This window comes from Nicotiana tomentosiformis, chromosome 2, assembly GCF_000390325.3.
Source record: "Nicotiana tomentosiformis chromosome 2, ASM39032v3, whole genome shotgun sequence".
In the NCBI taxonomy this organism is placed as follows: Eukaryota; Viridiplantae; Streptophyta; class Magnoliopsida; order Solanales; family Solanaceae; genus Nicotiana; species Nicotiana tomentosiformis.
Window position 1 is genome coordinate 57,960,804 of NC_090813.1, and position 12,761 is coordinate 57,973,564.

General features: G+C 42.5%; 1 protein-coding gene across 1 annotated transcript; it reads left to right on the forward strand.

Annotated features, from left to right (window-relative positions):
* Nucleotides 1-1,884: 1,884 nt before the first annotated feature.
* LOC138904855 (uncharacterized) lies at nucleotides 1,885-4,439 on the forward strand. Its single transcript, XM_070193356.1, has 4 exons — nucleotides 1,885-2,255; nucleotides 2,815-3,493; nucleotides 3,822-3,953; nucleotides 4,059-4,439. Exons 1-4 carry the CDS (start codon nucleotides 1,885-1,887, stop codon nucleotides 4,437-4,439), a joined length of 1,563 nt encoding a protein of 520 aa, XP_070049457.1.
* The last annotated feature ends 8,322 nt before the right edge of the window (nucleotides 4,440-12,761 follow it).

Here is a 12,761-nt window from a genome sequence, read left to right on the forward strand (position 1 = left end):
CTAGATTATTTCCTGATTTATTTAAAGTCTAAACACTTTCAGTTTCTGATTTTTGAATAATATAGGAAACTTTTTTTGGCACTGTTTTTCTCCTCTTAGCAGATAGTACAAACCATAAAGATAAAGAATCCTTTTTCCACACAATAACAATTTCTTGAAATCCTATTTTCCTTCTCCTATCTCTTCATCCTTTTTCCACATTAACTCATATGAAATAAACCCTAATAAACTGGCTTTCTTCCGCCATTCTTTTCCAACCCTATTAACATAATGTCCAATGTTCCAGATGATATCCTATTTCCCATCCTTACTGGGCTGCCAGTTAAATCTTTGTTACGCTTTCAATCCGTTTCTAAGCCATGGCTAATCTCTGACAATAAATTCAAGATAACTCATTGTGATGAATCCAAAGCCCTGGGACGCGTAACAAGTATTTTTGTTATTACATTTAAGTATTTAACCAAAGTTTATGTTGTCTGTTCTGCGAATAAGAATTTTTGGACGTTAAAAAAAACTCTCCTTATATTAGAAAAAAGTTTAGAAGATCGTCGGTTTGAGAGTGTTAGCGAGGGTATTAGCACTAAAGATTGTGTATATTGGTCTCTAGACAACATAGGTTATGTATATTGGTCTTTAGATCCGATCAAGCTTCTCCAATACGTGCTTCCTGCAATACCAGATTTTGTAGGTGAAAATGACTTGTTCCGACTGTCTACTTTGAAAGATTGCCTTAGTTTATATGGTGGCAAAATCAATGGTACTGGCTATAGGTGAGTAATCTTGATTTTGTTTTTCTTTCAATTTCATAATCTTTGCAGTAGGCTTTTCTGGATTCATAAAAGTGTGTTTACCCTAAAAACGGATAACAATTGAATTTATACGCGATTTTAAGAATACGTGATATAACTTGGCACAAATTAAGAAGACAGATTAATATTGAAATTGACAATAGAAGAATAAATGCAAACCACGCGTATCGAATTGCCTTGGCCCTCGAGTTTGACCACCTTCGAACCAAAGATGTTTCAACTGAAGTATGAACATGCTAATAGAGTAACATGATAATAAAAGCTAGAAAGTGTCAGTATATTGCTTTATGTTACGTTGATATGATGTCTATTACAAATGATCAGACCCCTCTTTGTATAGTAGGGGTGTCCTAATTTTGGTACAATTCTATACAGGGTAAAAAATCTTATGATTTGCTAATTACTCGGCTTCTCCTTGATATGTGCCGAGATTTCCGCCGTGATCCTCGACCGATCTCGAATATTTCGGTTGTCCGTTATTTGTCTCGGTAAGTTTTCCTGGATCTTGCTCGGTTTCGATCTTGATCGGTCTTGATCTTGCTCGATCTCGATCTTGTTTGGTCTTTGGGTCACGAGCTCGACAATCTAATTTTGCATCATGGTTCGATGTAATACAAGGTCGAACTTTAACCTGTCATATTTCAGTCTCGATTAATCACACAAGGGGCGAGCCCGGTATTGACCGTATACAGATAGTCCCTCGTTTCTCGGAGAGAAGATGACGAGAAACGATATGAACTTCTGAATCCCGTCTCGATGGGCCATGACATAAGCGACGAACATCACTGATACACCCGACTATGACATAAGCAACAAATGGATATCGAAACCTCCCGTCGGTCCAATTATCAAGGTATTAAATGCCTGTCAGTTGCTAGTCGGTCACTCTGGGTTCTGAACTGTCACCAGCAAGCTATAAGTACTCTAACCTTCCTCTATTCAAACTTTACGTTCAAAGCTCCTCATATTCTTGTTTCTTTTCAAAAATCCCTTTGCTTTGCAACTCTTGCACCCAAATTTCTTGAACTTTTAGTAAATCGCATACCATCCTAATTCCATTTTCTTCTGTTGTACAATGGCGAAAACTTCTAAGACTGTACCGCAAAAGGAGGCCGCCTCTTCATCACGACCCGCCAGCGACGGGGCTGCGGCGGAACCTCATCCTGAGGAATTCATTCCGGCAGGGTGTCCTACTGTTGCCGATTTTAAGATTGAAAAGACCTCCTCGGTACCAGGTCGATGTGAGCCGGTCTCGAGGTACATATGCACAATTATCGATGATCTCCTCACCAAGGTTAAAGAGGATTGCAATTGGGTCGATAAGCATGTGGTGGTACCTTCGCCCGAGGAATCGATCACCACTCATGTGGAGGGTTTTCTAAGTGTTTACACTTACCCCTTCACGCTGGGTCATTTAGACCCTATCATTATTGCTTTCTGCAAGAGGTATGACGTGACTTTTGGCCAGATCCATTCTTCCTTCTAGATAATAGTGATTCTCCTCCGATTCTTCGTAAGCAAAATCGAGGGATGTCCCTTTACCCTCGATCACCTTATGCGCCTCTACAGTCCCCGACTCTATCAAGGAGGGCTGATCAAGCTTGCTCGCCGGGCCAGCAAGGCCCCGTTCTTGAGTATAGACGAGGGTCGGGACCGAGGTTGGATGGGCCGATTTGTTCGAATAAAGACTTCGGACCTAATCCTTGCCGAATACATGCCATTTCCTGAGAAATAGAACACGAATCGTAAGTAGTACTTTGCCTTGAATGTTCAACCTTGTTGTTTTACCTCTTATCTCCTTCCTTATCGATATTTTTGGTGTTGCAGTTGTGGCCCAGGTGCCGGACATAGTTCCTGAACTCAAGGAATGGGTCGAAGGCCTTATGTCACAGAGACCATATTCCGAGCGTGCTTGGATGGAATTATCGAAGGGTCGATAAGAGGCACGTAATCATGGTAAGTTTTCTCTTTTGATGTAATAATGTTTAATTCCCTCCTCGTACAGTCGAATTCTTATCGTTCTGTTTTCTTTTGTAGGTCTCCCCAAAGATGTTGCCATGAGGCCTCTATCTGGTGAGGAGGATGTGCCTCTCAAGTCCCCTGCTCTGAAGCAGGGTGATGAAAAGAAGAGGAAAAGGGTCCCGAGTTCCCCAAACTCGGAAAAGAAGAAACCGAAGAAGAGGTCGCGCAAGCCCAAGGGAAGCACCGATGCTCTATCCTTGGACTCAATCCACCGATTAAGGGACGAGTCAGAAGAAGAAGAAGAGAAATCCCAGTTGGTGACCCGTGTGCGGACAGGTGTTGTGATGCAAGGGTCCTCTGAACCGGCGGATGCCGAAATCGGACTGTCCCGACATGAGGAGGTCGATGAGGGAGTCTTAGCCGAAGCTCCTAAACCAGAAGGGGTTGAGGCCACTCCGCCCCAAGCTAAGGGGGTCGAGAGAGAGACTGGGGGTGACGCTTCTCGAATAGAGGAAGGTATCCCGAGAGACGAGCTTAGGGTGATCGACATTACTGGGTCCCCTCAGATTTTAGACGCCATGATTCGCGAGGCCGGTATGTTAGAAAGTCGTTCTTACGAGGGGCCTCAGGGGGCGATTGATATCCACCACTTCTTGGACAGATTTGAGTCCACTGCCTTCGAGGATATCACTGGACTCGGAGACTTGCCGGTGCCAAATAAGGTACCATCGCCTAGAGCCAGTGGGTCTTCCTCGAGCCAAAAATTGGTGAACCAGTTCCCGGCCCCGAGCGTCGACCCTGGACGAAGACGGTCAATAGCTTTCTTTATCCCGGAGTATGCCGGGTTTTCTCTGCCCCCGTGGGGGTCGCTAGCTACCTTCGGTGCTTGGTGACCGAAGAAGATCAGGCAGTGATGGACAAGGTGGAAACCCCCTGCCTATTCAATGAAGCCTAACAAGCATTAAATCGGGTAACTTTGTGTATCTTTCTTCTCATATATTCTAAATTTAAAGTTGTAAATAACCATAACACTTTCCCTTATGCTTGCAGGCTTCGGTGCTGCATCATGAGACTTTCCTCCGATACCGGGAGGAATTAACTCATCATGAGGCCGAGGTTTGGGACCTCACTGAGAAGAGTGACACCTACAAGCTTCTTAGTGAGAAACTTCAGGCCGATTTGGTAACGGATCGGAATTAGCATGCCGAGATAGCCGAGCAGGTATTTCGAGTGCTTCACGATAGTGAAGACGAATTGAAGATAGTGACTAATGATCCGATCCTGCAGGTTCAGCAAAGGCTTGAACAGATCGGGGAGCTTCAGGCACAGGTAGATACAATTCAAGCTGAGGCTGAGGAGTTCAAGAAAAATATAGACATCTTTGCCTCGAAAAGGGAAGCTGCCCAAGCACAACTGGAGTCGGCCGAGACCCATATCCGAGCTACAAAAGAGAAGGCCTCAGTGCAGGTCAAGAAAATCGAGGAGCTTCAATCCCAATTGGACTTGGCTATTTCTGATAAGGCAAACTTGTCCAATGAACTCGAGGCGGCCAAATCTGAGGTGGTCGTGGCCAATACCAAAGCCGATGCTAAAGTGTCCCAATTCAAGGTCGACGTCGAGGCCATCCAGGCGCAGGCCAAGAACATGGTGGATCATGCAAGGTGGTAAGCCCGAAGGGAAGTCCTCGATGGAGTCCATGCTCAGGACTTTGATATACTGGCTGAAATCGAGAATGCCAAAGCAGAAGAAGTTAGGGCCCGGAAGTTGGCCTTTCCTAAGGAAGACTCCTAGAGTTTAAGCGAGTTTGAAGGCGGGGAAGATCCCGAGGGCGGAGATGCTGCCTCCGATGAAGACCAGGCCACTTAGGCCTTTATATTTTTTGCTTTCTTTTGCATCTTTTTGAGGCCATTTCGGCCATTGTAAATTTTTGAATTAAGCCATTCTGGCCCCTGTAAAAAGATTATTGGATAAATATATACAAGGCATTCTTTTCCCTTTTGGCTTTCAAATTTTTCCTCTGCTTTATTACTTATATTCACAAAGGTCGGAATGCCTTAGCATAAAATAGCTTAGGTTGTGTAAGTTCGAACAAACCCTGCATTTACATTATTTTTATTTTTGAGTCATCTTGGAGGTTCGGTGTTACCGGGAACCTTCTCCCGAAGTAAGTAACTTAGATTATAGTTTGTCGAGGGTAGCCTTTAAAACTGGTTATGAAAATTTCGAAGGCCTATTTTATGTTACGGTTCTCGGACGTCTCGGAGCCGTGTTAATATGGTCGTAGCCTTTTTAATTCGGGTGCAGCCCAGTGAGCTTGCTTTCCTGAGTTATCCAGGCTTGCCTAAGATAATAGTCCCTGGGTGGGTATGGCCGTGACCTTTAAAATTCGGGGGTTGACTTAGAGGTCTTATGCCCCCGATGTTTAATAGTTCGATCTGTTCAAGTTTTTTTCGGACGGCAGTCCACGAGTGAGGGAGTGATCATCCGTACTCTAGTTATAATCGGCCCTTGAGCTCGTTTCCTTAAGAGATCGGAAGTACGAAATTGTAAAGAGGAAATTTTTCTAAGACATAAGATAATTGCAAGGAAAGTACTTCTCTTTATTCTTGTGAAAAATAGTTATACATGCGTACATGTTTTATGCCAAGGCTCAAGCAACCTATGTGGGCACGGTTCGTTTGACCGTTTGGCTCTTAGAACGAATCTTTCCTATCGAGACCCTTCTATTACGAAGTTACTTCCTCGCAAAAGTCGATATCCAAGGGTAATGCCCCCAGTATTCAAGGTTGATTGTAGAGGAACCTCGGATACTATTAGTGCTGTCTTCGACACCGATTCGTGATCGTCCTTTGATTCTAAGTTAGCACGATCCATTGTTGCCTCATTAAAAACCTTGCCGAAAAAAATCAATTAGGACAAAAACGGTTCAAGGAAAAAAGAGTGCAACGCGTGCTTTCAGACCTAAAGACCTCGTGTCGCTCCTTGTCGACCACCTGCAAGTGTTAGTCCGAAAATAAAAAGAAATGAAATGTGGTCGTACCTTAGCAGTAATATCATTTTAGGTGAGTTATGTTCCAATTGTTCGGTAGCTGTTCTCCGTTTGTCATTCCGAGCTTATAGGATCCTTTCCATGTGACCTCCAGAATCTGGTATGGTCCTTCCTAGTTCGTACCCAATTTTCCTTCGTTCGAATTCCGGGTGCTTAGTGTGACCTTCCTTAGTACTAAGTCCCTGACATTGAAGTATTGAAGGTTGGCCCTTCGATTGTAATACCTCTCGATCTGTTGCTTTTGGGCGGCCAATCGAACAAGAGCGGTTGCATGCCTTTCATCCAATAGCTTCAGGCTCGTGTTCATGGCCTCATCATTTGATTCCTTTGTTGCATATCATAATATGATACTCGGCTCACCGACTTCGACCGGTATTAGAGCTTCGACGCCATAAACCAATGAGAACGGGGTAGCCCCAGAACTGGACTTCGAAGTCGTGCGATATGCCCAAAGACACTTCGGGCAGGATCTCTTTCCATTTTCCCTTTGCGTCAGTCAAACTTTTCTTAAGGTTTTGGATTATGGTTTTGTTGGTCAATTCGGCTTGTCCGTTCCCACTAGGGTGGTATGGTGTGGACAAGATCCTTTTGATCTTTTGATATTCGAGAAACTTGGTCACTTTGCTGCCGATAAATTATTTCCTGTTGTCACATATGATTTCTGATGGCATCCTGAACCGACATATGATGTGGTCCCAAATGAAGTCAATGATCTCCTTCTCCCTGATTTTCTCATACGCCTGGGCTTCAAGCCACTTAGAAAAATAGTCAGTCATAAATAAAATAAATTGAGCTTTACCTGGTGCCCATGGAATAGGGCCAACAATGTCTATTCCCCACTTCATGAATGGCCATGGCGACAAGACCGAATGCAACAGTTCTCTGGGTTGATGAATCATCGGAGCATGCCTTTGATATTTATCATATTTTTGTATGAACTCTTTCGTATATTTTTCCATATCGATCCAGTAATAGCCGGCTCTGATTACCTTTCAAACCAATGATTCGGTGCCTGAGTGGTTCCCGCAGGTGCCTTCGTGGACTTTCCTCAGAACGTACTCGGTATCTCCCGGTCCCAGACATATAGCTAGTGGACCGTCGAACATTTTTCTAAACAAGGTTCCGTCCTCGGTCAAACAGAATCGAGTTGCCTTTGTGTGCAGGGCCCTCGACTCTTTAGGATATGCGGGGTACTTTGTCGATCCTGAAATATTCTATGTATTTATTCCTCCAATCCCAAGTTAGGCTTGTAGAGTTTACTTCGGCGTGACCTTCCTCTACTACCGATCTCGTGAGTTGTACGACTGCCCCCGATTTGAGCTCATTGTCCTCGACCGAAAAGCCTAAGTTTGCAAGTGCATCGGCCTCACTATTCTGATCTCGAGGTACGTGTTGTAAGGTCCACTCTTTGAATTGATGTAATGTTACTTGTAGCTTATCCAGGTACCTTTGCATCCGTTCATCTCTGACTTCGAACGTTCCGTTAACTTGATTTACCACAAGAAGGGAGTCTCATTTAGTTTCGATCACCTCCTCCCCTAAGCTCTTCGCCAGTTCGAGACCTGCAATCATGGCCTCATATTCGGCCTCGTTGTTAGTTAATTTCACAGTTCTAATGGATTGCCTGACTATGTTGCCTATGGGTGGCTTCAGTACGATGCCAAGTCCGGACCCCTTTACGTTCGATGCACTGTTCGCAAAGAGGGTCCAGATTCCCAAAGACGTCCCCAAGTTTACCAGTAACTCTTTTTCGACCTCGGGTATTAGGGCCGGCGTGAAATCGGCCTCAAAATCTGCCAAAATTTGAGACTTAATGGTCATCCGGGGTCGATATTCAATATCGTAGCCGCTGATTTCTACGGCCCATTTGACCTAAGGGTGGCAAGTAGGCCGGTCTGGGACCGGCCCAGGACCGCGGGCTAGGACCGGTAGGACCGGTATTCGTGGGCCTGGGCCTAGGCCTGGTCCGAGCTTCTGGGTCGGTTCTACAGATTGGGACCGCTAGGATCGGGACCGGACCGGACCCTGGCGGGCCAAAAGGTCCCAACGGTCAAATTTCAAAAAAAAAAATCTGTCCGTTGGGGAATTTAAAATCTGGTCGTTGGTTGTCACAAAATAGTCGTTGGCTATTTACAAAATAGCCATTTAACCTCCCCCCCAACCCCCCTTTTTTAACTCTAAATATTTTATAATTACACTTTTTCCTATTTTTAACTATAAATACCCCCTCATTCTTTTATTTTTCTTACAAAATCATCAATCTCTATCTAATTTTCTTCTATAATTGCTATTATTGCTTTATTGTTATAATTTGTGAAAAAATTGTGAAGTTGGTGAATTAAAGTCTTCAAGTCTTCAATGATAATCAATTTTCAACAAGTTGTTCGTCAATTCGGTAAACTCGTTCCAACTCTTAAGTTTTAATATTATAGTATTATTTATTTTATTTATTTTCTTTTACTTGATTAATTAAGATGGCTTCTTTAGAAGAACTTTTTGGTAAAAATAAGGAAAGATCCAAGAGTGGGGAATCTAGTGGTCAATCCGTTCATCCTCCACTGCCCCCGGCTCCCCGAACCAAACCCCATATCCGTCCTACACCTGCTACACCTGATATTGGAGCTGGTGAACAATTAGACCATGAATTAATGAATGCTCTTTATTCTAATCCAACTATTGATGAAAATGATGATGAGGAAATAGATTTTGATAAAACTCAATCGGATGATGATACACCCACTAGTCCTACTCCTAATGTTAACCCAACTAGTGATAACCTTGCTAATCCAAATGATGCCCCATCTGATACTCCTGTTACTGCCCCTACTTTTTCTAGACAACCTACCAAACAGACGGAACATCTCCTGTTTGGCCATTTTTTACTCAACTAATTCCAGAAAATAAGGCTTAGTGTAAAACTTGTGGCACGGAGTTAGCTTTTAAATATTTTGGATTGCGCGCGGGGGGGGATGGGGGAAACTTTGGCTAGACACATATTGAAACACCCTCGAGATAGAGTCAGATATCTTCATCTGAAAGCTTTGGCCGAGGGAAAAAGTATACCTACTCCTAGTCAGGCTGACCCTAGTACCGGTTCAAATCAATTTCAACTGGGAATTAACACTGTTACCAGTGGTATTTTATATTATGATCCAAAAAAAGATCGGGGAGAATTGGCAAAAATGGTAACTGTTATGTGCTTACCCTATAGTTTTCTTTCTAACACTAACTTTGTGCATTATATTAGAAAATTTTTTAATCTTACTTATAAAGGTTTTCCTCGCACAACCGTAAAGAGTGATATTTATAAATATAAACATGAATATGAACAATATTTGCGCTATTTATTTACTCATATAAATTATCGTATTGCTATTACAACTGATATTGGTAGAAGTGGTAACGACTTTGATTACCTTACTGTTACCAGTCATTGGATTGATGAGGATTGGATAATGCAAATGTTCTAGTAGAACTACGAGAGTAAGAGCACTTAGTGCTTGGGCGGGTTTTAGGGGTTTTCAAAGTTCTAGTAGTAGTGATTTTTCACAACTAAATGAGCTTGAAGTTTATTTATCGAAGGGAATTGAGGAAGTGAATCCCGGCGACTCCTTTAATCTTTTGGAATGGTGGAAGGACAAAGAAAAATACTTTCTGGTTCTTTCAAGGATGGTCCGAGATATTTTAATTATTCAAGCTTCAACAATGGCATCAGAGAGCACTTTCAGTCAAGCAAGACTTCAACTCGGTGATTATAGAGCGTCTATAAGGGAGAGCTTGAAAAAGTCAGTACTTTTCAGAGATTGGATCCGTTCGGAAAGAAGAAATTTTGGACTTGCTGAATCACAATCAGAGGAAGATGAAACTTACGAAGAAATGTTAGCTGAACTTGCGGAGGATGCTGCTTCGCCCAGAAGCGACGATGACCAAGCTACTTTTCCGCCACCACCAACGGAAATTCCTCCGGACCTTGATGGATTTATGAAGTTTGTAAGAGATACCATGTAACTTGTATGAACAAAAATTAGTATGTATTATGTAACTTATATTTTGGCACATCTTGATTAGTTTCATTTTCTTCTCAATGGTGGTATTAACACCTTATTGTGCTCATTCCATAGGGGGGAGAAAGACTAAGAAAGATATTACCATATTTTTTAATACTATAATAAAATTACAAGGCACTACTTTGAATATCTCTTTACAATATTTTTGTCTTTAGACTTTAAATTTGAATTAAAAAAAATTAGGTCACAATTCTATAATAAAATTTACAAGGCATTGCCTTAGATATTTTTTTTAATATCTTTTTGTCTTTAATTTCTATTTAGTTTTTTTTAAAAAAAATATGTTGGGCCCACTTAGACCACTTAGCCCGCGGGCCGGGACCATTTAGCCCGGAACCATGAGTTCGTGGGCCCGGTCCTAGGCCGGTTCTTATAAAAAGACCATTTGTCCCGGGACCATTTGGCCCGTTTAATTTGGGATCGGCCCGGGACCGAGACCGTTTGGACCGGCCCACTTGGCCCGTTTAGGGCCCGGACCGGCCCACATGCCAGCCTTAATTTGGCCAGTCGCCCCGATCGTTCGGGCTTATGCATTATATTTCGCAATGGGTAAGTTGTCACAACACATATAGGGTGGCACTGAAAGTACGGTTTTAGTTTCCTAGAGGCGCTTAGCAAAGAGAGCGCTAGTTTTTCCAAGTGAGGATATCTAGTTTCGGCCTCACCTAAGGTCCAGCTGACATAATAAATCGAAAATTACGTACCTTATTCTTCCCGAACTAGGACTCCACTTACCGCTATCTTCGATACTGACAAATACAAGTATAGTTGTTCGTCCGCCTTTGGTGTGTGAAGAAGTGGCGGGCTCGATAGGTACCGCTTGAGTTCTTCCAAGACCCGTTGGTATTCCGGGTTCCATGTGAAGTTATGTTTCTTCTTCAACAACGAGAAAAATCGATGACTCTTGTCAGAAGACCTCGAGATGAACCGTCCCAGGGCAGCTATGCACCCGGTTAGCCTTTGTACGGCCTTCACGTTGTCCACTACACTGATATCCTCGATGGCTTTGATCTTGTCGGAGTTGATCTCGATTCCCGGGTTGGATACCATGAACCCAAGAAATTTACCCGATCTGGCTCTGAACGCGCATTTTTCCGGATTCAGCTTCATGTTGTATTTCTTCAGTATACTGAAGGTTTCTTGCAAATGCTTTAAATGGTCCTCTGCTCGCAGGGACTCTACTAACATATCATCAATGTAAACTTCTATAGATTTCCCTATTTGTTCTTCGAACATTCGGTTTACTAGGCGTTGGTAAGTGGCACCAGTATTTTTTGACCTAAATGGCATTACATTATAACAGTATGTGCCGTACTTAGTGATTAAAGAGGTCTTTTCCTGATGATCCGGGTTTATTCGTATTTGGTTATACCCGAAATAGGCATCGAGAAAGTTGAGGATATCTGTCACGATCCCAAAACCACTAGTCGTGATGGCACCTAACCCAACTCGCTAGGTAAGGCAATTAACCACTAACCAATTCAAATAACAATTAATAAAGCAACTAAGTAAGAAATTATCTGAATCTGATACATTCCCAAGAACTAGTAGTATAAATCATGAGCTTCTAAGAATAGAGTTTACAAAGCTGAAATGAAATAAATACATCGTCTGTTTGAAAAGTGCATAAACAGAATTTTTTTTAGATCTATGGCTACCACGAACAAGAGGCAGCTACATCCGGGACGCATGCACATCTTCAAATCCAACTCCCATCGAACACAGCAACATCAGCAGTTTATATCTGCACGCAAGGTGCAGAAGTGTAGTATGAGTACAACCGACCCCATGTACTCAATAAGTAACAAATCTAACCTTAGGTTGAAAGTAGTGACGAGCTAACAAAAAGGTCGGGTACAACACCAATATTCCACCACAGTTCATAACAGCATAGTACAATAACAAAAGAGTATCTCAAAAATAAAAGGCTCAATTCGTTCACAGTTCCAGAAAAATAGGCATTTCTTTTCAAGTATCTCAGTGAAAATCCAAATCTTTTACCGAAAAAGCCAATGTACGAGTAAGTTTGAAAACAGTGATTTTTCCCAAAACTCCTTTCAACAAATAGTAACATGTTTCATTTTCAGATAGCATGAGGAAAGTACTTCTCTATGCCTACACAGGTAAAATCATAAATGTCCCCAAAACTGGGTAGCAGAAGAAAATGCACCTCTATGCATGTATCTCAAGCACGCATGTCAAATGTAATGCATCTCGATGATGAGTGTCACGACCCAAACCGATGGGCCGCGACAGGCACCCGACACCTTACTCAACCGAGTACCAACGTAACATATCTTTCGTATTATACTATCATAGATAAATGAGCCGAAGAGGCTGTCGTGAGATAAGTAGAATAAAACATGAGGAAACACTCAACATTGAACATAGGCCGATAAGGCCGTACAATCTTTCACGTACATGACATGTGTCTACAAGCCTCTAAGAGTAGATAAATACCATAAAGGTCGGGACAAGGCCCCGCCATACTAATTAATACATATTCAAATCATACTGACCAAATAAGCAACTCCGGAGCAAATAGAGCGCATCAACACCTTCCGCTGAGCTGATAGCCTACTTGGAAGACTCGCAACCTGTCTATCAGGACCAGCGGGCATGAAATACAGCGTCCCCAGGCAAAAGGGACGTCAGTACAAATAATGTACCGAGTATGTAAGGAATAAAAATCAGTAAATAATAGACATGAGAGAAACATGGAGTAAGAGACATGTAAGTCTGAATAACTCTGTGAATTATTTCATATTTATAATATCATGCATATGCGTATAAATGTCATACCATGCATAGGTATATGCGTACATAACATCATCAAGCCTCTGAGGGCATCCCATCATATCATCTCGGTCACTG